This window comes from Chinchilla lanigera, unplaced genomic scaffold (genome assembly GCF_000276665.1).
Source record: "Chinchilla lanigera isolate Chin_1 unplaced genomic scaffold, ChiLan1.0 scaffold00008, whole genome shotgun sequence".
Classification (NCBI taxonomy): Eukaryota; Metazoa; Chordata; class Mammalia; order Rodentia; family Chinchillidae; genus Chinchilla; species Chinchilla lanigera.
Window position 1 is genome coordinate 4011161 of NW_004955409.1, and position 25771 is coordinate 4036931.

At 40.7% G+C, this 25771-nt stretch overlaps 1 protein-coding gene across 1 annotated transcript in view; it reads left to right on the plus strand.

Annotated features, from left to right (window-relative positions):
* Gabpb1 (GA binding protein transcription factor, beta subunit 1) overlaps positions 1 to 25273 on the plus strand; it is a gene marked incomplete at its 5' end in the record, with an annotated part of 52577 nt that extends 27304 nt beyond the window's left edge. Inside the window, 8 exon segments of the mRNA XM_013510293.1 lie at positions 2135 to 2242; positions 6513 to 6680; positions 7977 to 8171; positions 9133 to 9280; positions 9584 to 9697; positions 14302 to 14487; positions 16957 to 17072; positions 23775 to 25273. Of these exon segments, the coding sequence (XP_013365747.1) occupies positions 2135 to 2242; positions 6513 to 6680; positions 7977 to 8171; positions 9133 to 9280; positions 9584 to 9697; positions 14302 to 14487; positions 16957 to 17072; positions 23775 to 23927 (1188 nt within the window). The 3' untranslated portion in view covers positions 23928 to 25273.
* Positions 25274 to 25771: the final 498 nt, after the last annotated feature.

Sequence of the window (25771 nt, forward strand, 5' to 3'; positions counted from 1 at the left end):
TTCTTTCAAAGATACCTAAGTAGAGTACAACTATTGATAATCTCCTACCTCTTTTGTCTGTAACTCACTATTATTTGTCTATTTGTTTTCCTGAGAAACTGTCTTGTAGATAACAATATGTAAAACAATAACCATTGATAATTTCCTGCCACTTTGTCTGTAATTTGGTAAGCTCCCCCCCATTATTGTTATCCTTCTTTTACTCTTTAAAATAAAAAATAAAAAAATAAAAAATAAGAAGTCTGAAACAGGCACTTTATAAAAGAGATCCAGATAGCTACAACATGTAGCACTGGGTGGGCCGAAGGAAAGCAAGCTAGTTTATTTTCTGTATAAAGTATTTGAAAATGGACATACTTTGAAGGACACACGCCATTTTAGGGCTAGGCTTATGCCAGAATTTGTGCACCCAGAGTGTAGGTGCTGTGTTTATTAGTGGGACAGGGTAAATTTTACTGTATTTGTATAGGAGAGGAGGTCGGTTTTCATTTTTCATTTTCCTTATGCAACCTTTAGTGGGAAATTACCATTGCTGTTTTTTTGGGTTTTGAATATGATGTTAAGTTTTGCTATTAAGCCACTGTACATTTTCTAAGGGGAAAAAAATCACAGTGATCTCCTTAAGGATCTTAATGCCCTCAGTTGGATTAAGGACTTCCCTGAAATTGGAAATTCAGTGTTTGAAATGTCACAAGTGTCATAAAAAAGCACATTTAAAACTCCACATAAAATCCACAAATGCATGTTTTCTTAATCTCACTGCAGACAGTGATGTGAATTACTTTTGTCATTACAAATGGAACACTTTTAGGAAGTTCTCCTGTGCGCTGTGAGAAATGCTTGTTTTGGGTGTGTGCAGCTCACCTAGTTCCTGTGGAAGCCTCCTGGTGTCAGTGGCTACTCCCACTTACTCTTGTGCTTAGTTGCTCGCATAGAATCTCTTGAAAATAGCATGAATTAGTGTACTTCTTTCTTGGGCATCTTGCCGTTACCTTTGCAGGTTCCTAACACCCCTTGTGGTTACATCCTGTGCTGTCTTTTTTCTTGGCAGAGTAGCCTTTTCGAGCTGAATCTGTCTGCTTCCACACACCCTCTTCTCTCTTCTTTCTTGAGTAATAGCTGTTCACACGAGCTGGGGCTGCACCAGTCAGCCTGGCCTTCCTCCCTTCCAGCTTATGTCTCCCTGACTACTGTACTCACCTAGCCCTCCTAGAGCGAGGTAAGGTGAGACAGATCCACACCCCAGGCACATTTTCCCTGTGTACAGCCCTTACAGGTTCTGTTACCTCCCTTCCCTTGCTGCAGACCTAACCTCTACCTGTTTGCCTTCCCTTCAGGTACCTGCTGTATAACATTGAGCAGTCTTCTACCTGGGTAATCTTTTTGGGTTTGCAGACTTCCTTCAGAATCATCATTCCTGAACCAGAGCATCCCTGGTACCTTCAAGTTCTTTCTTTACTTACATACTTGTGCCATGACCTTTCTCAGACACGTTTTAATGTTTTTTATTGAAGAAGATGCTTGCTCACTTCCTCTCTAGGTGTCCTGAATTCAGGATACAGTGGTATTTCCAGCTTCTTAGTGAGACACAGACTGTACTCACAGGACTCGCAGATTCCCTTTTCAGTATTTTTGTGAACTGTGCATTGTGCCCTTTTCTGGATAAGCCTAAGTACATTTACAAGGATAGGAAATACTTATTTTAAAATTCCAGACATGTTTACTTCATTGCAAAAATAAGTTACAGATTTAGTTTCATTTGTATTAGTAACTGAAGACAGTATCTTATACCTTACTTACTACATAGAAGATGACTTTGCTGTACCTCTTACAGTGGAAACAGTTGCCAGTTTTAAAGGTTAGACCAGCTTTTCTCTTTTATTTACCTCCTGTCTTTTTCCAGTTGTATTTGAACAGTCAGTTTTGTCCTAGATAAGAACTTAATGAGCAAGGAAAACACCTTTCAAAAATCCAAATACAAATTGCTTCTGTGTGATCTGTAGTTCTAGATTAACCATACATCACCCTTTTAAGGAGATAACTAAGAATGGACTTATTAATAGACAAGAGGGAAAAAGTCACATCATGATGTGTAAGTGGAGATGTTGACATTCAGTTCCTCTGTTTTGTTTAGATGTCCCTGGTAGATTTGGGAAAGAAGCTTTTAGAAGCGGCACGAGCAGGTCAAGATGATGAAGTTCGTATTTTGATGGCAAATGGCGCTCCTTTCACCACAGACTGGGTAAAAAATGACTTTCATGTTGTGGTTTTCTTCTTTTTTTTCCCCTTTTCATATTTTGAGTTTTTTTTTCAGATAAACATTTAGTTGATGTTATGTTTATAGATGATAATTTTGTGAGTTTGTTTTCTGTTTTAGAATTATAACTACCTTAAAATGAATGGCTTGTAACATTTTCTTATGTTTGACAACCTCATCTAAATATTCTATCTGCAAAATTTTTTCTTTTAGCCTTTTGGAGGATAAGCTGACTGTAAAATGTGATACAATGAATATAAAACCTAGCTGCTTGGGATTTAATATAAAGGTCTTATAAATAGCACAGGTAGAATTTATAATTTAAAAAGTAATAATAAAGATTAGAATTATAACTGCTAAAAAGAAAAATACATTGCAATCGATATTTGTAAAACTGCTGCACACTTGATCAAGGGGAGGGAATGGTGATGAATTCTTGGTCATTGTGGATTGCAGTTGTAGGAAGAAGGAAAAATCCGTAACTAATTCCAGGGGCAGACCAAAAGGGAAGGTTTTGGGAATGTGGAGGGCAAGGAATCTGATGAATTCTCCCACTGATGACAATTAAAAATTCCAGATTTCAAACTTTTTTCATTCACTTATCCCTGTTCTTTTATTTTTTAATGTAAAATAAAACAAAGGTTTTTTTTTTTTTTTTATGGAAAGTTTCAAACATCAAGCCTTGCATACTCTTCAGCCAATTTCAGAAATCATCAAATCATGGTGAATCTTGCTTCCTCTATAGCTCCACCCATTTTTTGTTCTGTGTTACTTAAAGCACATCGGAGGACCCATACCATTTCATTCATAAATATTTCAGCAGTTGTCTTTAAGAGAAAAAGGGTCTTTCACTAAGTATTTTCAAGAAAATTTTCTTAAAGTGCACTGATGGGATAGAAAATAAACATTTGTCAATTTGAAAAACTTGAGTGCAGGGTAGAACCCAAAGACATTTTACCCAAGAAGTATTTGCTGAATTTAGGCTTGCCTATTGATGTTCCCACCTCACTGGTGTGGTATTGGGAATCTAATAGGGGATCCCAGAGAGCAGGACCTTCAGTATAAGGGCAAAGGGAAATGCCCTGCCCACCTCCCACCCGCTGTCCCTGCTCCTGTGCCAGGGGCTGCTAGGAAAGTGGCCCTACTTGAACCAAGAGGGGAAAATTTACTGGTAAGAATTTGCAATTGAAAACCATCCCTTGCATGTCTGTAGCCTGTACTCATTCTTTACTCTTAATTCTTTAACAGTGGAAGTGAATTTGAAGTGGGCTTTGCAGTAGGGATGACTCAGGCTCCTGGCAGAAGCAAATGCATATCCTCTGTGGAGAAATCTGTCAGTATTCTAGGCTGCACATACACCGGTGAAATTCCAAGGAAAACAAACAGTTACCAGCAGCTGAACATGCAGACACGAGGCACCCTGAACGATAACCTCCCTATAACAACTGAAGCAGAAGCAGACATCCCAAGGAAGTTAGATATGATTTCAGTAACAAGTTAAAAACAAGCAAAGAGAAAGTTAGTATACTGAAGGAGAAGACATGAAGGAAAAAAAAAAAAGTATAATAAGAGAAAAAAATTAGATAGAAAACACAGGAGAGATTGAGTCATGAAAGGTAACATGAGAAAGTCTAACATACATCTAACTGAGAGGGAGAATCGGGGTGCAGTCATTTGAAGAGGTACTCCCTGGGGGTTTCTCAGAACTGATGAAAGACAACAGCCTGTAGGCCCCAGCAGGATCCATTTTTAAAAGATCTGTCTAGACTACGAATGATGTGTAGTGCATCCAGACAGATCGCAAGAAGGGTGAGTGTTCATGGGGTATAAGCAGCCCTATGGATCAGTAATAAAAAGGCAGACAGGCCGTAGAAGACTGCACAGATGTCACAGCGTGGCACTTTATCGAGAGCGTGGATGGCCACTAAACGTGCGAAGGTGCTCAGCTGTGTTAAGAATTGGGCAAATGCAAAGTAAAAGCATGAAATGCTTTTAAATTGCCAGATTAACAGAAAATGTCTGGTGTGCCAGGCCTTGGTGTGGAGACTGTGAAGTGGGAGCTCTCATGCTTTGGGCAGGAGAGAGTTGGTGTGGTCACTGGGAGGAGAGTTTCAGCGTGTGCATCCTGTGAGTTAGCAGGTAAACATCTAAGGACACTGCCAGTAGAGGGAAGTCTTGTTCATGTGCTGAAGACACCTACACAAGCATACTTCCCAGCAGGAGGAGGCACAGTAACAAAACTGGAAACAACCCAAAAGTTTTTTGGTTGAATGGAATATTGTAGAGCTGAGAAAATTGGTGAGTGGCTTTGGCAGTGATTAACATGTCATTCTCATGAACATAATGTTAAGCGGAAGGCCAGTAGAAGTCATCAAAAAACACACAGTAGAATTCTATTTAAAGAAGATTCATAGCTGGGTGAGGTGACACATTCCTGTAATTCCAGCACTCAGGAGGCTGAGGCAAGATGATTGCAGAGAGTGTGAGACCAGCCTGAGCCACAAAGTGAAACACTGTTTCAAAAAATGTTCAGATGGGCCAGTCCAAAATATGTCATTTAAGGTTGGTAGTGATACACAGAAAAACAAAGCACGGCTTGTCACAAAATCCTGAGTAGTGCTTATCCCTGGAGCTGAGGGAGGGCTATATAACTGTGTCACTAGGTATATAACTAGTGACATACGGCAAGCTTTTGATTTCCTAGCAGTGTTTTATTTCTAGCCTGTAGTGACACCTTCACAGATGTTTGCTTTTTCTTTAAACTACATATATATATATATTTTCCATCACTGAAAGTGAAAGTCTCAAGAAAACAAATAAAAACGCGTCACAAAAACCCAACAACAACACAGAATGGGCCCCAGTAGCACACTGACAAAAACTCATGGTTGCTGAATATACTGTTAAATACTAGCACTTAATAGTATAAGCTGGCCTCAGTGGCACATGCCTGTATGTCCAGCTACTTGGGAGGATGAGGCAGGATGATCACAAGTTTGAGGCCAGCCTGGGCAGGATAGTGATACCCTATATCCAAAAGACAACAACATAAAATAACGAACAGAGAACTAAAGAGTGTAGAAAGGGCTAGCTATGGGAAATAGGACCAGCTGTGGAAAAGGGATGTTCAGGAATTGCCTTTGATCTGCTAGAATGACCTTCCCTTAAAATTACATGGTTTTTGGTGGTATTAAAGTAATTATTCCCAAAGTCAGTGGTTTCAGTTTTTACCATGCATTGAGAACACATGCCCAGTCTGGTGTTACAGCTCCCTGTGTGACTGGAGGCCAGTTGGTAAGCTTTGTGCCTTAGATTCTGTTACTGTCGAATAGGGCAGCAGTACCACCTGTGTTACGAAGAGATGACATAGGATCAGTATGTGAAGTTGTTAGAACAGCGTGTTCCATAGAAAGTGCTGAGAAAGCTTAAGTGCTGTTGTTACCGTGGTAGCCTTAGCAGATTTCCTGTTCGAGTGAATACTTGCACTCCTTGGAATGTCGGGCTTGGCGGTCGAGTTGCAGGGGTTTTCTGTGCCTCTAAATGCACACGGTAGAGCTCTGTTCCACATTTCATGTGTGTGAAGCCGTGCCTCCGTTAGCAGCTCTTCCTTCTCTCGCCTTTCAGTACACACAGTACTTCTCTGTGTCTTGATGCTGACTTAAGGGCTGGACCCCACAGAACCCGTTTCAGAACTGAGCTGTCTTGATTCTGTCCAGACTCAGTGGCAAATGCACCAGAGTTTTCCTTTCAAAATGACTCTGAACTCCTTTATGAAAGATCAGGGGTTGTATTTTTTAAGTTCTATAAAGTAGTTTTGGTCTACTTATTGTAAAAACGTACACTACTGCATTTACTTTAGGTGAATTTTATAGGCGAACAGCAGTTATTTTAGCAAATTTTCTGCGATTGGCATAGAACATCCTAGTACTTAGAAAAATTTATCCAGCCTTGGGTATCTAATTTGTAATAAAATGAATTTTGCTTAATGAAATTAATTTTGGTAAAAAATAATGAAGAAAATTTGAATTAAATATGGACTTTTCTTCCTCACTAAGTACAGTAATGGGAATTCTTCAAGGCTTCTGTTAAGATGTAATAAGCTTCAATCACCTAATTTCTTTGGAGTTTCAAGTGGCCATATACACAGATGGCATAGTGTGCTTACTGTGTAAAAGAAGCTATAAGGTAGATCATAGTAGCAAAAGCGTCCTAAGTGCAGCTGCATGTGTGTTGTCCTGTGTGTTTCCTGTGTCAGCTGGGAACATCTCCACTGCACCTGGCAGCACAGTATGGCCACTACTCCACCACAGAGGTGCTGCTCCGAGCCGGTGTGAGCAGGGATGCCAGAACCAAGGTTGACCGGACGCCGTTGCACATGGCAGCCTCCGAGGGCCACGCCAGCATTGTAGAGGTCTTGCTTAAGGTACGTGTTCTCTCTTTGCTCTCAGTCCCACCAGGACCTCCTGGCTTTATAAAAAGGGAGCTGGTTTTACTGAATGTCTGTTTCCAGTTTTATCTATGATATTTCATTCTTTGGTACATAAGCCATCAGATTCTAATTATCACAAAGTTTTCTCTGGTGAGGGGGGAAGACTTCCTTGAGGAATGCCCTTCATTAAATCAGACAATTAAAAACAGTCCTTTGGGTGAGGACCTATAGCTTTGTGCTAATACAGCTTTGTCTTAAAAATGCTCAAGAAAGAGAACATAAGGCTTAGATAATTAACAAACAAATTAACAAGGGATATAAATGGAAATTTATCTTTAATCATACAAGCGCCAAACAGTGATGGAGAAAATTCTGAAACAAAGTGATACTGTTCTTAACTCTATTGTCCTGATCCCTAGGTGAACCAGTGCAAAAGAAATACAGTGCAAGCCATAAATGCAAATCACATGTAATTCTAAATATTCTTCAGCTACTTCTGAAGAGGAGAAAATTAATTTTAATATTATATTTACCCTAGTATATCCAAAACATTTTCATGTTGACATGAAATCAAATCACATTCTGTTTTTTGGTATTGTTGAACTCCATTATTTATTTATACATGAATATGCACATCTTTGTTTTGACTAGTCACATCCCAGTGCTTTGTGGCCACACACACCTCCTGGATATCGGGTTGGACAGTGTATCTTCTTTATATTGTGCTGATTTTGAAAGCAAAGGTATTTTTGAATAAATGAGAAGCACAGTATTAGACAGTTTTGGAGGACTTAGTTTCTTTTACTTCTTAGGCCATTCTTTCTGTTGCTGTTTTGTGGTTTTTTGCTGTTTTGGTTTTTCATGAGATGGGGTCTTGCTGTGTAGTTCAGGGTGGTTTTGAACTTACATAGAGCCTAGGCTGGCCTCAAACTTGTGATCTGCCTTAGCCTCCTGAGTGTGGGATCATAGGTGTATGCCACCACACCTAGCCCTTATACCATTCTTAGTAACTAAAAAAAAAAATTGCCTGAAGCTGAGTAATTGGGAAAAAAATTGCCTCATTTTAAGAAATTAAAAGGAAAGCAGTTGGGAAAATTAGTATGATGAAATAGTGATGTAGTAACAGAGAAGTGACAGTTGCTGGAACATGTGTTTAACACACACGAGACTTTATTATGTTTTTGTTCTTGCTTCAAAGCATATAGTAACTAGTATTTCCATGTCAGGAATGTATTGTATTTCGTATATTAGCAATATGCAATATCTTATTTTTAACAATATTTTTTGTAGCACGGTGCTGACGTCAATGCAAAAGATATGTTAAAGATGACAGCTCTACATTGGGCCACAGAACACAATCATCAAGAAGTGGTGGAACTTTTAATCAAATATGGTGCTGATGTACACACGCAGAGTAAATTTTGTAAAACTGCATTTGATATTTCAATAGACAATGGAAATGAAGATTTAGCAGAGATATTACAGGTAACTTGGCTTGTAATTGAAGGAAACAAAAGAAGCTGTGTAGATAGGTCTCTTGTGTTACAGATATTTTAAGTCTTGTAGCTTTTCACTTTGGTCTCAGTTACTTTAGACAGGCCTTTTTCTGTTGAACTTCCTCTTTGTTTATTGCTGTTCATTTTCTTGATGGTAAGACCACAGTCTTCATGTAACAGAAGATTAGATTATGGTTTTTCAAAGTCTATTATGAATTAGTTTATAAAAATTTAAAAAAAGTTAGCTACCAAAATAAGGTCCTTTGAGTGATACAGTCTTTATCATTTTGACTTTTCATCATCCTGTAAAAAAATCTATATGTGGACATAGTTACTTTTGCTGTAACTGGCATTACTTATCTTTCCTTCAGCTAGAGGACATTGATATAAATTATCTTTACTTAGTGCCTCTTCTCGCCTATCTTTTTGTAGAACCCTTTTCTCGAAGATCATCTGACCTCGTTGAATTTCCGTGCATTACATATAAAATGTTTTATGCTCAGGAAAGTGAATTTTCCATGCCCTTATTTTTTTACATGTAGGAGTGTAGTCTGAGGGTTGGGGCTGAAGGTAGGGAACAATTTATTAGGGAGGCCATGCTTTATGTATGTAGTGTTATATATTGCCAAAGGAAGTCGAGGAAATAACTTAGATAATTTCTGTAGCTACTGAGTGGAATGTCTTCCAGTGTTCAGTTTTTCTGTGATCTGTAAAACCCTTTCAGATTCTCATTTCTCCTCTAACAGGCGCTGCTTTACTCAGCATGGCGTCTTGGGATATAAATTCATAACTATATTTTACGTTGCACTCAGTCCATGAGCTTGTGTTTTCGTTTGTATGATGCGGTCCTTCTTAGAAAATGCTCTCCTATGTGTGTATTTGTGCTGCCCTGAGAATCTTTCAGACATTCTGGTTATAACTGTGAAAACACTGTGGTGCTGTTTGCCTAGATCGCTATGCAGAACCAAATCAACACCAACCCGGAGAGCCCTGACACTGTGACGATACACGCTGCGACACCACAGTTTATCATCGGACCTGGAGGGGTGGTGAACCTAACAGGTCTGGTATCTTCAGAAAATTCATCCAAGGCAACAGGTATTGAGATGCATATAGGACAGCTGTTGGGATTTTGTGCGGTAGTAGGTATTCCTCCTTTTAAGAAGGACTTTTGGAGAATCAGGGTAAGATTCCATCAGCTACCATAGTGTCTTTTATTTTGGTAAAATTTTTTCTAATACAGTCTAAAGAAAGGTGATACTACAAAATGCACTGCAGTATTATCTTTCGAAAACTAATGCTATCCAAGCTTTATTTAAGAGTTGAGTAAAGTAGAATACAACATGAGAACTATGCATTGGATTAAGCACGTTAAAAATTCCTGTTTTTCTTTCCCTGCAGATGAAACGGGTGTGTCTGCTGTCCAGTTTGGAAACTCCTCTACATCAGTATTAGCTACATTAGCTGCCTTAGCTGAAGCTTCTGCCCCATTGTCCAATTCTTCAGAAACTCCAGGTTAGAAAAGCAGGTCGCGTGTGTGTGGTGAAAGCTACAGATTCAGGCACTTAGGAAGGCCTGGAAGAACCAGGAGAGGCCTGAGTGGGCAGAGCTGGGTTGTGTCCAGCCCGGGGCAGGGTGGGGCTGGGCTAGGTCTGGTGTCTACTGCTGAGCTCCAGCTGATTAAACAGACTTGTGTGCTTCACAGAAAACCTGCCGTTTACCCAGTTTGTCCCATGTTTTACCAGTTTGTGACTTTTGATTTACAGAATATCAATCTGTAGGGAATTACTGTTGTTTTATAAATTGAATTTTTAGCAGTTCTGTTAGAATGATACAAAAATGTTGCTGGACAGAGCAGGAAATAGTGTACAAAAACTACGCAGAGGATTCTTCCTAGACGATGACATACAGTATTGGCAAATTGGTGCAGGCAAGCTTTGCTTTATTGTGACCTGAAATGTTGGTGTAAATATTTTTAATCAGGAAGTTTAAACCCCAAGAAATATCCTTACTGTAGTTTAAGCTGTTATGTTTGGATCAGTGTTTATGACAGTAAAGAATAGTTGTCATTTGTTAAGTTAGTGTTTTTTTTAAAAATTTGATCAACAATTCTTTGAACCCTTACTCTATGCCAGGCACTGCCATAAATGCTTTACTTACAATCTTGTCGAATCCTTACTGTGATTGTTTTTTAACTTACATCTTTTGTTAACTAAAGAATAACTGATACTTACCCATTCCCAGCTTGTTTGGCATCCTAATCAAACCCTTTTTATTAGGAAGCCTTCAGCTTTTTCGAGTTACTTTTGGCCATGTGCACTGTGTGTGTCGTGGTGTTGATGGACTGCTTTATAACCGACTCCTGGATTTCTTCAGCACCTTTGGAACTGCAGAATTTGTCACAGAAAACTGGTGCCAAGACTGACATGCTACGTAGTGGTAGAGCACATACTCAGTGCGTGAGGGGTGTGGTTCAGTGCTCAGAAAAACCGATTTTGTTGGTGGTTTCTATTTGCTTAAACTTGAACATTTTAAAAATTAAATTGCATGTACCTGAAAATTAAATAGCTTTGCTTGAAAGTCACATTTAGATTTTTGGCTCAATGAATTCGTCACGCTAGCTTTTCTAACTTTTACCTTTAAAAATATTACTGTGGAGTTTGGGAGAATTAGCAATTTCAGTTGGTTTTGATTGGCCGGGACTTACACTGTCCTATGAACACAATAAAATTTCATTTCATTGCTGAATCAGAATGGTGTCTGTGGAATGTGTTAAGAGCTTGAATTACGTAAAAGTCGAGCTAAGGGTGTTGCCAGTAGCACCTGTGTGACAGCTCAGCAGAGGTGATCAGAGTACGTGTGCCTTCCCGCTGCCCACTGGCCCGCGCTCCACGGTGAGTCTGTCACAGGTGACGTCTCGCTTGTCTCGCCTGTTCCTTTTCCCACCAGTTATCAGGCTCATCCTGATTTTAGAAATGTTTGAAAATACGTACATTTTCAAGGGTAATTTGGGATATGAAAGATGCAGTACACGTACCTCCGTTTTATGTAAGATGAAACAGGTTTGTGGAGGTCAAGTTGTTTTTTCTCAGGTCATATGGCTGTAAATAGTGCAAGGTTTGTGCTCCCAGTCTAACTCCTGATACGTGGCTAACCCCTGTAATACACTTTCCTATGCACCTTCTTCAGGTGATCTGTGGGCTGGTCGCTGTGTGAAAGTTTGTCATTCGTTTGTGATTGGAATAAATACTTGTGTGTTTATCACTTGTCTTCTGGAGGGGTCTGGCTTTTTATGTAGGCTGTGGCAGTAAGTGTTCTCTGTTGTCTTGTTGTTTTTAAATGATTATAGATGAACATGTGGTGTGAGAACAATCAGTGCACTACTTACTACTGCTCGTACCCTTCTCTCTTACTAGGGAAGTGATGTAATGAACAACTGTCCAGAGCAGAGTGTCGCAGCAGATGGCTGGCTATATTTTGAGGGGAGACCTCAGGCTGGCTTGGTACAGTAGACGGAAAGAAAGAACAGGCCCTTCTGATAAGCTGGGTGTGCGTGCCATTGCACTTAGGAGTGGGCTGCAAGTGATCTGGCTTTTGTGATATCAGTAGGACTTTTTTGTCATACAAAACAGATTTTAATAGTAGTCATAGAGAACCTCCTCAAGTCTATTAAAATTAAAATGTCTTTGTTGCAAAACCAAAGGCTACTTGTCTTCTCAGTGTTAGAGCAGACATAGACTGTCTCACTGGACTGTGTTGCTGTTAGAAGGAGGGCAGTTGCTTCAGGCTGGAGCAGGGGAGGGCGGGTGTGGACCACGCCGTGAAACATGGGTAGAACTGCGCATATAGGCGTTCACCCGAAGTCACGCCTCTGAGGGTGTCATTTCTTTTTTAATGCATTCCATAGGAAGAGCCAGGAAGTGGGCAGCTGTGTGCTGGGAATTGCAGTTACCTTCTTCCTCATGAGGAAAAGCCCTCTGGAGGACACTCCTCAAAGGAGTCATGTTCTCGTCTTCCTGCCAAAGCTTCCAGGCCACCTTTGAGTGGGTCGTGGAATCTTCCTAGAGTAATAAGGAGGAATTAGGAAAACATTGGGGAAGAACATTTTAGGAAGTGAAGCTTTTGAGGCAGAAAGCTTTTCAGGGGGCCCAGAGACCAACAGCATGACTGACCCCAGTGAGCAGGGGGTTCAGGGTGAGATGGTACAAGACTTCACATGATCACTGTGCCGAGCCTGCTTACAAGCCGGTAATCCCAGCACTCTGGGAGGCTGGCTGAGGCAGGAAGGTTGCAAGTTTGAGCCCAGCCTGAAAAATTAACAAGTTATCAAAATCTTTTCTCAAAATAAAAAATGGCCTGGGGATGTAAATTATCATGGTAGGTTTAGAAGAATGTTCTGGAAAGTTTGTAAAGATGTAGTTCAAACAAGAATGAGATGCACTGTAATCATAGCATGAATAAGAGTTTGGCAAAGAGCTAGGAAGAAGTGAATAGATTTGGGAGTTACTTGGGATGTGGAGTTAAAAGCTGTAATTGTTTAGGATGTGAACCTTCTGTCTGCAGTGTAATTACTTGCGGTCCTGTTACCACCTTTTCCTTGCTTTAGCTTTATTCTTCCTGTGTCCCAGTTGTATAATACCTTGATGAAATAGAAATCCAAGATCACTTTTTTAAATCTCTAGTTAGCTTCTGTTAGTTGCTAGTAAGGTGTTTCAGAAAGTGCAACGTGGCTGGTAGCTGTTAAAATTTCCTACTTCTAACAGTGAAGTGAACCAGGTACCTGTTGCACATTGTTGGTCTTTTTGTAAAATAGGGTAGAAAAATGAAGTTGGCTATAAGCATAATTATTTATGCTTAGGCCTCATGAGGTGGTTTTGGTTTTTACTTTCAGGTTTGATTACAGGCATAAACATTTATTTAAATGTTTCTATGTAGAGTTTTCAGTCTTTCAGAACTTTTTAAAAGACAGTGTTCTTCCATGCCTTATTTCAGTTTTATGGCATTATCATTTAAAAGTCAAACTGGGTGTGGTACGCACGCCTATAATCCCAGTACTGGGCGGTTGAAGCAGAAGGATCATTGTGAGTTTGAGGCCAGCCTGGGCTACAAAGTGAGCTCAAGGCCTGCCTGAACTGCAGAGGGAGACCCTGCCTCAAAAAGACAAAAAAAAAAAAAAAAAATTTAAAAGTCATGTTGAACAAGGGATCTCAGATATCAAAGATGTTATACATTAACTACTCTCTTTAAATACTATAGCACAACTTTTTAATTACATCAGTGAATATTTATGGTATTATGGTTACTTTTTATCCAGGGAGTTTTACATTTTGGAATATATGTATATATTTTAAATTAACAATCTGTTTTGAGCTTTTAGGCTTTCTCTTTTCTATGTCGGGTTATTCTTAAGGTTTCTGGGAGTGACGGCATGGTTTGTCTTCTACTGTAATTGGTTTCCTTTTAATTTTTTCTTAAATACTTTACTGTCACACAGCTTAAAAAGAAAGCTTTTAGATGAAAGAACTCTGTATTCTTTAAGGACAGTCATTATAAATGGTGCAAAGATGAAAGTTCTTGGATTGTGCCTTGATTTTGTGTGATCGCAGAAATTTCTTATGCATGATTATGGTTTAAAATGTTACTGTTTGTACTTAGCATTCAACCCCTGAACATTTCTTTTTCATATGGATATGTTTTTAAAAATCAAAGCAATATTAATGTGCATGAAAGCCTTAGTTGTTATTCTATTGAGTACATTGCTGTTTTATGCCATCCACTTCATTTTGTAACTATCTTCCTGAAATTTTCTTAAGTGCTTGGTGACAAAACTAAATTATAGTTTAAAGCAAACAAAAATAGTGAGAGCACTCAAAGCAAAGACGGTTTGCATTTTTAGTGTTCTGGGTTTGTGTTGTGACCCTTCATTACCAAAGAACATTGTACAGGTAGAAGCTAGGCCTCTAGCCATAGATGTGTCCTGAAAACTAGGTCCTGGGATTCGTCTTGCCTTCTCACAAAAGAACTTCATGCATTTGTGGCCTTTCTGTCTTCAGAAGCCCTTTGCTACATTTCTGTTCGCATTGTTAGGTATATTCACCGATGTTCACTTCTTCTTCCAGTAGTGGCCACGGAGGAGGTGGTTACAGCAGAGTCCGTGGATGGTGCAATTCAGCAGGTGGTCAGCTCAGGGGGTCAGCAGGTCATCACCATCGTTACAGATGGGATCCAGCTTGGAAACTTGCACTCTATCCCGACCAGTGGGATAGGCCAGCCCATCATTGTGACCATGCCAGATGGACAGCAAGGTTAGTGGTAGACATTTGTATCAAGTTGATGTTATTTTCAATTCTCAGGAAATGGTGATTTGTTTTCCACATTGTTTATTTTGGCCTTGAATTCTATTTCTGCAACAGACATAACTGCCTAATTTTATTTGCTTAGGCTGATAATTGAAATGAGTATGAAGCTAGGAGTGTGGTGGATAACTGTCATTCCACCACTCTCATAGGTCGAGGCCTGAGGATTGAGTTTGAACCCAACCTGGGCACTTTAGGAGGACTCTGACTCAAAATATTTAAAATAAAAAAAAAAAAAAAGAAGAGGGAGGAGGGTTGTGCTGTGAAGGCCCTGAGCTCCATCCCAAGTATCACCAAAAAGAAAAAAAAACTTAAATACCACCACAATATAGAAAATGAGGTATTCAAAACCATCATTGGATAATGCTTTCTTGCACCATTTCATGCAACTTACATATCATATGAACTTTTAAAAATCCCATGTAAGAAAACCTCCTGAATAGCAAGTTGAACTTAGAGCTTTTAGTAGACATATGGTGGCAGTTTTTATATGTTTATTGTGAATTTCCTTCATTTTTTTCCTCTTGAAAACCATGAATATCAAGGTGAATGAAAGAAAAGCCCAGCTGAATTAAAAGTCTGAGAAAACCTTAAAATTCCACATTTTAAGAGCTGCGCAGAGCACCCAAGACCAGCACAGGCGGGGCAAGAAGACTCACAGAAGCCCGCAGGGGGCGTTCGGGGGAGGAGAGGCAGGGGCTTGGCGGTCACCAGGGAATGAGCACAGGCGGAAGCGAGGGCCTGGCCTGAAGCGGAAGTGCTGCAAGCCTGGATAAGAGTGGAGCCAGGAGGGTCCTGGGGAGCCAGAGAGGAGGTGTGAAGCGGAGCAGGCGCGCGTGCACACGCCCTTCTGTCCTCCACAGAAAAGAAAGCGGCCAGCATTGCAGAGACTGCCCCTTTGTAGAAGGGGAAGGAACTGGTGGAGGTGGAACTTCTGCCCCAGGTTTGGTTTGGAGTGACAGAGGAGGTGTGGCACTGAAGAGAGACAGATTGCTAGAAAAGACTTCGTCACCATAACGCAGAGAGGGAGCCTTTGACTTGAAGGCTCAAACGTGCTCTCCCGCCTGCTGAGAGTCCTGCGGAAGGCCGGTCCAGCGGCTGGGTCAGGCCTTGCTCCTTTTGTAAATCTATAACGAACCAATTTAATTGTTTACAAGCCAAGAAAACACTTAAAATTTTTTGTCTGCTTAAAAAAAGTGAATAAATTGTCTCTAAAATGTGACATTATACAAACAAAAACAACTGATGAACAAATGGAAGGAAAGCCATGAGTTTGGAAGAGAAGGCTCAAAATCAAGTCCTTGAATCTTCCTGGTTAATTTATGAATTTGATACATCAAAGAAAAAGAGACCATTAGTTTGTTTGGGCGGCTGTAAGGCCGTGCGCAGGCTGGGCGATGCGAGCAGCACAAACGCATCTCTCAGGCTGGAGGCTGCAGTCCAGCCTCAGTGTCGGCCTCTCCTTGGCTTGCACGTGGCCCACTCGTTCAGTGCATGTGGTATCTGTCCTGACCACTCTGCTCAAAAGGACACGAGTCACAGTGGATTAGGGCACCCATGTGACCTCACTTTAGCGTGTGTGCCTCTTGAAAGGCCTTGTCTCCAGATGGAATCCCAGTCGGAGTTACTAGGGGTTAGGACCTCATACACGAATACTTGGGGCGGGGGCACAACTCAGTCTGTAAGAGCGATCAGTAGATTTTTCCAGAACTCACCAAATGGTTGTGTTGTATTGATGCTAAGAGGAGGAAAGAAGAAAAATAAAACTCTGGAAAAGAAGAGTGAGAGGATCCTATTGAATATTAAAACAAACTTTAAAAAGCTGCCCATGGCAGCAAGTTAAGATGGTTCTGCAAGGCCCTGTCCTGTACAGCAGCCTCTCTCTATTTATTTTCCTATGAAGAGTGACAAAAAATAAGACGTAATCCAGTAGGAGAACAGGTTTATGATGTGTTTATGATAAACTGTGACAGGACAGGGTATACAGCTTGCAGGAAGGAAGCTGTCTGTGTGTGTGTGCAAGGGATGGTGGTTACAGGCAAGCAGTGTGCTGGTCGTGTGCATCCGAATGGTGCACTGCAGGAGTGCTGTGCACATATGCACACTTGCTTTCACATAAATTAATGCAAGAACACACAAGCAACTAATAAAAAGTGATTGTATTGGTAGGGGAGGGTGTGAGACCTCTCAGACTATGCTTGTTAATACTTTGACTTTAGAGCCCTGTGAATTAACATGTTATAAAATTTAAAAAGTAAATATTGTAAATAGTAAGATTGTAATACAGAAGCAATACAGTGTTTTGAAATTGTTTGGAATATGTATGTTTTAGATGGGCAGCATCAGTGAAGTTACTACAAGTTTTATTTCGATTAAAGGCACCAGAGAGTGAAGTAACGCGTGCATTTTTCATTCCAGTGTTAACAGTGCCTGCAACAGATATCGCTGAAGAAACCGTTATAAGTGAAGAGCCGCCGGCTAAGAGACAATGTATTGAAATTATTGAAAACCGGGTGGAATCTGCAGAAATAGAAGTAAGGAGTCTTTTACCCGGTGTGTTTAGCGGCAGTCGTCCAAAATAAATTTTTTATTTTTTATTTTTTTGTCTTTTATATTTATTACAGTGTTTTGATACAGAATGAAAGTGCATGGTATCACCCTTTTGTTTACTTTTTTGCCTTATACATATAGCAAGCCCTCAATAAATAAATATTGAATGAATGAGTGAGTGAAGATTTGTTTGTAACAAAGCCTGCATCTGGTGACATCGGCATGTCTTCGAGTTTCATCTTCCATTGTTTGTTTTCTGTGTGTCTTCTACATGTCATTCTCACAAGTCACTAAAGGGAAATACAACTAAATACTGATGAAAGATATTTTTTTCTTGCAAAAGTGGAGCTCAGATGCCTAATTCAGCTATATAGGGTCCTCTTACAGAAGGTTGATGTCTCTCTAATGGATTGTGTTTTTAAAAATAGTGTAAAACTGCTAAGATTTCGCCGTCATTTTCCCCTCTCAAACTAGTTTATAAGTGTACACTAGTTTGTAGTGCAAACTACAGTTACCACGGATTTTCTTCCCCTCACATGAGTATAAATAAGATGATGTTCCCTGAATTTAGAACTTACATAAAATGCAAAGTTGTTTTGAATAACTGCTGTGTAAATAGAACTGAACTTGAAATCAGTTAAGCTAGGTTTTGAATGCCCTCTCTTAACTATCAGTTTTAAAGAAATTATCTTGCCTTTCTGAGTCTTATTTTCTTCTAGATTAGAATCCAGAGTAGTATCTCCATTTTAGGGTTTTTATTTCAGAAGTATACTCAAGTAGTATGTTTAGAGTTCCTGTTACATATGCATAGTAAATTTGGTGAACATTTAGCAGTTCATAACAGTCCTTGTTACCACAGGAAGGGGACTTCGTAAAAATCCTCTAAAGGGCAACATAACTCTTCACACAATTAGACTATACCTTCTTACATTCACTTAACTATCAGACTGCTACATCTTTGGATATATTCATAAATAATATACTACTGAGTTTAAAAGAATCTGATTAATGATTTAACCAGAATATCTGGTAAAAATTACAACTTTATTCAGTGTGGGTTGTTGTATTTCTTGAAAACTTAGAGTTATATGCAGGAAAACAAAGTTCTTATTCACTAACAATTCTACCAGGTAATATTAGCATACTTATTCTTTATTATCATTTTCTGATCTGTCAGATGGTCTTTTTAAAGCACATTAAGGTGAAAAAAATTTTGTCAATAAAACATTTAAATAAAACATTTAAAAAGTTATCTAATAAAACATTTAAAATTACATGAATTTTTATTAAATATAAGATTATTCAGCACGTCGTGTGTTTCTAAGGGTGAGTATGAAAGGCAGTGCCTTTCTTTGCCAGTGACTAATCCCTGTTTCCAGTTCTGCCTTGTTCTCTTCTCCTCTTAGGGAAGATAATTGCAGTAAGAAGAAGGTGAGAATAGGGGTGTATGAATTAACTAGAACCAAGGAAGTGGAATTTCAGCTTGGAATAAAGAATAGGCTTTTTTTGTTTTTGTTTTTGTTTCTGTTTTTGAGGCAGGGTCTAATGTAGCACAGGCTGGCCTTGAACTCCTCGCTTATGTAGCCCAAGCTAGCCTCAAACTCCTCCTGCCTCAGCCTTCCGAGTGCTGGGACTACAGGTGTGCACTACCATGCCCAGCGAAGAGCAGGGTTTTCTATTCGTTCTGTTTTTAATGGAACTCCCCAGTGGTGCAAACGTTCAGGACAAGGTCGCAGGGCCTCTTGTGGCCGTTGCGGAGAGACTGGGACCCACACAGTGCGTGTGGATGGTGGAGGCGGGCTGCGGTTGGAAGGGAAGATGTGACCTCAAGGCTTATGGCAAGCCTGGAATTGCTGGTGTGTCATGCCTGAAGTCATGCCCTTGAGTTTTTATTCTTAGACTACCAGCAGTGTTACCTTGGGGACAGGCTTTTATACTGCTTTCTGAAATGACAGCAGCCTCCCATGCAGTTTCTATAAAATGATGATTCTCGGCTGGGCAGTTTTGATCCCAAGTGACATTTGGCAATGCCTGGGAACGCTTTTGGTTGTTACAGTTAATGGCAAAGCACTGGCATTTGGTGGGTAGAGTGGACATCCTGTGATGCACAGGACAGCATTCAGAATTCATGTACTACAGAAATACCAGCACGGAGCCTGAGGAACTCTAAAGGAATTTAAAAATCCCCTCGTACACAGAATCTGACATTCATCCTATTTCTTTTTGTGTTTGTGCCCACGGTTGGCAGAGGGACAATAAAGTTGATGCAAACTTGCATTTGCAGTGTTTCCCAATAATCCCTGGAAAAACTAGTTTAAATTACCTAAAATGTATGTAAATTTTGTGGTATTTACATCTACATTATGTAGCAATGTAGAATTTTGTAGAGGTTAAGATAGAAGCAGGGCACTCAATTACGATAGTGTGGAAGCTCTTGATAGTACTTTTGATAGTACTGTTCTGAAGGTTCTTCTGGAGAAGGAGAGTGTGCTGTTGCCCACCTCTGTAAGTGAGCATTGGCGTGTTCTCAGCGGAGCTTGCTCCTCGCACCTGTGGGAGGGAGGTGTCATTAGCGCGTTAGGAACAGCAAACTCTATTCCTGTGTGAATCCAGGCAAGATCTTTATTTTTTGTTACTCAGAGTAGAGATGAATATGTGTATTAGGGAATTTCGTTTATTTTTTGAGATAAGATGTTTTGTCTTTAATTCTGGGACTGGATCAAATGCAGGGTCACATGCGTGATGGGCGAGTGCCCCGCCCCTGAGCTACCCCTGGCTCTGTTTGTATTTGTCTCCTTAACAGGGCTGGATTGAGATCCTTAGTAGTCTTTTAAAAATCTCTACAAATTGTGGACAGTAATATCTCTTGAGCTCAGGACTGCTCTAGTACTGAGCTACCTCCCCAGCCCTTTTGGTTTTTTATTTTTCTGATTTTAAGGCAGGGCCTTGCTAAGCTGGCCAGACTGCCCTTGAACTTGTGGTCCTTCGGCCTCAGCCTCAGAAGTTGGGATTCCAGGCCTTGCCCCTGCCCCCAGCCGGGCGTCACTCTTGGTCTGTGGAGGTTCTGTCTCCCCTGTGGGTGGAGTCCCTGATGTAGGTGCTCAGCTCTGCCGTTACAGTGGGGAAGCAGCGTGAAGTGAAATGGTGGGTGCGGCTTTGTTTTGAGACACTGTTTATAAAAGCAAGATCATCTTTGCCACATTTGGCCCAGGGTAGTTAGAAAACTGATCTTCACACACCAGGGAACACCTCACATATGTGGCCTAGTCCCCTTTCACCCGAGTCTAGTAACCCCAGCACTTTAAGAGGCTGAAGCAGGAAAGTTTGGGGCCAGTTTGGGCTATCTAACAAGATCCTGCCTCAAAAAATCAAAAGCAAAATAAGTGGCTAGAAATACGGTTATTCAAGCAAATTTAGGTTTGAATTTTATAATTTTTAATTATGTTAATCAGTTCAGCTTCACTTTTCAAGGATGGGCTTCCTCATCAACAAAAGTGGAAAAATAGCATCTACAATATAAGACTGCTGGAAAGATGAAATGAGAGTGCATATGAAGGGTTAGTACAGCGAGGGGCACAAAAACACCAGTTGTTAGCGTTGTTCTAAAGTTCACATTGAGGCAGGGCGTGGTGGCCCATGCCTGTCATCCCTCGCTTGGGATGCTGAGGGGGTTTGTCTGAGTGATGTAGTGAGACCCTGTCTCGAAAAACAACCAAAAAAACTGTTTAAGTTGTTTTTATTGGTACAGTTTGGATATACCTACTGGTCATATTTACCATAGGGAGTTTGTACCTGTACATGATAGATCTTGATTCTCTTTTTTTCCCCCGCTTTCTCTCCTCTCGCTTCAACCCCTCTTCTCCTTGTTTACAAATCTTTGTTTCCATGTTTTCCTTCTAAAAATAAAACTTGCCAGCCTAGTGGTGCAGGCCTGGCCTGTAATCCCAGCACGGGGGAGGCTAAGGCAGGTAGATTGCTGCAAATTCGAGACCAGCCTGGGCTACAAGGTGAGCTCAAGGCCAGCCTGAACAGCATAGCGAGACCCTGTCTCCAGAAGAAAAAAAAAAAGACATTTCAGTATGGTAGAAGATAAATCATGATGATTTTTGAGTTTATAATAGTCAAAGCAAAATACAAATTCGGTTGTTAGAAAATTATATATTAAAGATGATAAAATTGTTAGAGATCATTGCTGTTAATCAAAATGGAACAGAGGAATCGTGTTTAAAATAAAACAAGCTCAGTAAAATAAAAAAGCTTCCGTTTTCCATCATTGCAGTACCTAATGTAACAGTGACATTGCTTTGGCAGTGTGACATGGCTAGATACCTTCCTACTGCCACTAAATGTGGATCATTAGCAGACCTTTTTCGGGGAATTCTTTAAATTGGACTGTGGATAGGAAAATGTGCGCGTGTGCGTGTGTTCATGCTGTGGATCTATCGCAAGACCTTGCACATGCTATAACTGTGTGTTCTGCCACTGAGCAAAACCCCAGCCCCTCGAAAAAGACTTCAGTATTACATGGAGTAGGCTAGCCTGTGTCCATCATAAAATGTCAGAACTTGCCGTTGTGACTTTACTGCAAAAGCTGAGTGCCACAGAGCTGGTGTTTCTGTTTCAGCGTAGATGCCAGGTGCCAGGCTCTTGTGTGTCAGTGTTTGAAGCGGCTGAATGGCTGCTTGCATTAAGGAACTGTCTTTTATGTTCAATGAACATGTGACAAACAGAAACAAAGGATTTCTGTGGGTAAAACAAGCAGCCTTCCCCACTTTACAGAGATGTTTATCTGCTTTGAAGTGAGATGGAAGAAGACCCTTCTCCCCTACACCTACATTCTTGAGAAAGAATCAGAAATGTGTAAGAATTAGTAATATTAGTCATGCTGTTAATGCAGTCAGAGTAGTACTGATGACCCTTATCTTTCAGATCTTACGGATTTAGTCAGAAAACACAGTGTATAATGGGTCTTTTATTTGGCCTAATAAGTAGACGGGAGTGATCATTTCAGTTACAGTAATGGATATTCTGTTTCTCGGGGCTGGCGGTGTATTGTAGCTCAGTGGTTGGCTGGTACCTGACAGTCCCAAGGCCCTGAGTGTGTCCCCAGTGTGTGGGGTGTATGTGATATATGTGTGTATGCTCCATTTCTCAAAAAGACAAAAAAGAAATTAAGGTTCAACTGTTTTTCAGCCTTTAGACTATTTACCTCAGTTTGTTTTAGTCTTCTGCAATAATAGTGAATCACTTGCTAATCCTAATCCTAAAAGATACCTAGTATTTCCTCCCAAGCTGGGGCACATTGTTTTGCTTATGCAAAATGAGAGGCTCTTAGTACCGTGCACTTAGAACGGGTGTGCGTGTCTGAGAGTGCCCGAGCCGGTGGTGGGGTCTGAGGCCCGGGGGCAATGCTGAGCCCCCTACCGCAGCCCACCCACGGCTGCTCAGAGCTGTGGTGGCTCTCGCTGGCCTCTTCGTATGCTGCCTGCCCTCCTTCCTGGAGTTAGGGGAAGAAGGGGCGCAGCCGTGTGGAGCCTGCACACTCCTGACCTGGAGAAGAGGGCCATCTTTCACTGTGCGTGCACATTTTGTGTAGTTGGAAGATTTGTAGGCTCCGATAATCCGTCATTCCCAGGTCTGGAGGGCCGGTGGGAAAGATGCTGCCTCTAGCCTCATTCTCTGTGTGACAAGGGGCAGAGTCACAGGAAGGCAGGAGAGTGACGTCTTCTGGGGGCAGCCTGGGGTGGGTACGGTCACCGTTCCGAATGGAGGAGTGTCCGGGGGTGTGGATGTGCAGCGAGAGACCCTCACACTGTCCCTCCCCACGGACTGCCTGGCCCCACATCCTTACTTCCTGTTGGCGGGTCCTGTCTCCTGGGAACCTGGCCTGCATCATGACGGGGGTTCTGCCTCTGGCCCTCACCTCACTAAGAGGTCCTGGGCCTAAGAAGGCGGGAATTTGCCCTGAGCTTTCATCCCTGTGCTCGGTGTAGGTCCAGTCCGGGAGAGGGTTCTGTGAAGTGTTTTCCCCAAGGTAACTGACTAGGGCCTGAATGAGAAGAAGAAAACACTATCATTTTCACTGGACTAGGTTTGTGTTTCGGCCCTCAGCTTACTGGATTTATAGTGGACATTTTATACCTGTGTAACTGTGGCCCATCAAGGAAGAGAGATTTGGTTGTATTGGTTTGTTGAATGGTGTGGTGTAGCTTAACCTAGCCCAGCTGCTGTAGCGGAGGGTGGCTTAAAAAATAGTAATAGCAGGGTCCCATAAACCCAGCTATTCCCTGAGAGATGTGTGGTTGGAAGTCACCTTGCTTAGTTACGTAGTGGGTGCTCTATAAATGTAACCTACCTTCAGATGATAGCCTGAGAATCAAGGACACGTGAAAACGTTACAGTTTGTACTGCAAAACTATATAAAACTACATATTTGGGTTAATTCCTTAGACTCATTTCTAATTAGGAAACAGTTTTATTGAGGCTAGAAAGTAATCTGCATCTCACTGTGGAGCACAGAATTAGGGGCTTAGTGCCTAGTGCATTGCTTGGAAAGGTAAACTGTCTGGGAGCTATCAGAAAGTAGCCACTTAGGGCTATTGCAGAGTCTTTATTTGAAGGATGCATGCCTGTATGTGTTAATGTATTTGTGAAAAAAAATTCTTTAAACCTTTTTTTTTAACCAGGAGAGAGAAGCTCTTCAGAAACAGCTGGATGAAGCAAATCGAGAAGCACAGAAATACCGACAGCAACTTCTTAAGAAAGAGCAGGAAGCAGAGGCCTACAGACAGAAGCTAGAAGCTATGACTCGTCTTCAGACTAACAAAGAAGCTGTCTGATCGAAACAGAGATGTAATTTGATTTCACTCTTGGTCAGAAAGCATGCAGTCTCGAACTGTACACAGCCAGGGTGCCGCCGTGGGAATGCAGGAGAAGAAGAGACTACCAGTTGGTAATTGGACTTCAGCTCTGAGCTTTGAATTCTTGTAACATAAAACTTTAGAAGTTGTGAAATGTATTTAAGACTGAATTCTGTAAATAGTATTTGTTTTCTTTTTTTTTTTTTTTTACAAGTCCAAATGAGTTGGTAAAGATTGTTGATGAGATCCAAAACCACAATAAGCCACTGTTATTGTGAATTTTTTGATTTTAGTATGAACATTATCTTCTCAGAAACAGAACAGTTTTAAGGGTGATCGTTGTTGGTTAGACCAAATGTTGTGTGATAATTATGGTAGACTGATGCTGGAATTACTCTTGTGGGTATAAACTTCTATATGGAGAAAAGATTTCTCCCAGGAAATCTTTGTACAGCTTTAAGTTGTCTCAGATTCTCTGAAAACATTTTTTAGAAAGCAAAACTTTTATATTTGTTCAATTTCAGCTATACCCAAGTAGATTTACATGTATATGAAGCAAATATTTTTTAAACCTTCTGTTTGTACATATTCTGCATGTTTTATAATTTCAAAATGCATCACTTGCATAGCTATTTTTCCCACAAAGATGATGAAAGTTAGCAGAAGTAAATCTTTTATTCTGTAGGTCATTGAAACTAAGTAAGCTGGCAGCTGGTTTTATTGGAATGACAATGTTCTTGGAAGGAGCAGCTTACAAGAGAACTTGAATTTACAAGTCTGCGAAATCTATGCTTTTTTGAAAATTTCATTGTGGGGACGTGAAACTGTATTCTGTGCCTTCCATCATGATTTCCACATGAAAGCACTTTAAGGCACTGGATTTTAAGATGATGTTTCTGGAAAACTCAATGCATATGGGTTTCTGCAATATTTCAAGGACTTAGCCTCCCCTCCCCCAGGAAATTATTCTTATGGAAGAAACTGCTTTTGTATGTAGAACCAGAACTTTTGTACCACAGTGATGCTATAGATACGTCTAATGGACCTTTCCCTTCTCCTGTGACAGCTCTGCGTCTTCCTGTGACTTGCTCTCATCATAATATTGTTAATTTCCACAATTTATTAAACTGCGGTAGATGTTCATTCTTTTTTGTAAAACATCAAACCCCTTTTCCTTGCTTTATTTTTTAATGTTTTATTGCTTTATGAAAATGTTTAACCTGAAAACCCCTCTAGATTACCTATACTGTATAAAGAAGCAATTACCCTTAAAACTGTACTCTGGCCTACTTTTCTATTTTACAATTAAATATCTTTTCCACATATGTTCAGTGTAGATCTATGTTTTGACTGCATTTTCTTCACATTAAAATTTGGGGCTAGGGATGTAACTCAGTGGCAGAGGATGAACTTAGCATTCTCAAGGGCCTGCGTTTGATCCCCTGTGAGAGAGAGGAATTTTTGAGCCCTGTGCAAATATACTTTTCACACTGACTGGAAAGTGGCTGGGGTCTCTTCTTGGAGACGTGTTCTCTCACTGGTGTTCATCTGTATAGTTGCCAGTGCGGTACAGGGATCTGTGACTCATGGCCTAATACCAGTTGGTATTTGGAAATCATAGAGAGGTTCTAGAGCAAATTGAAGAGCTCTGTGGGGAAAAGAAAAAAAAGATTTTTCCACCAAATTTGACATGACTGATAGATTGATAGACTGACCTGATATTGCCCAGGCTGGCACTTAAGTTCCTGAGCTCAGGCAGTCCTGCCTCAGCCTCTTGAGTGCTGGAACGCTAGCCTTGAACGACTGTGTCTGCCTGGAAACAT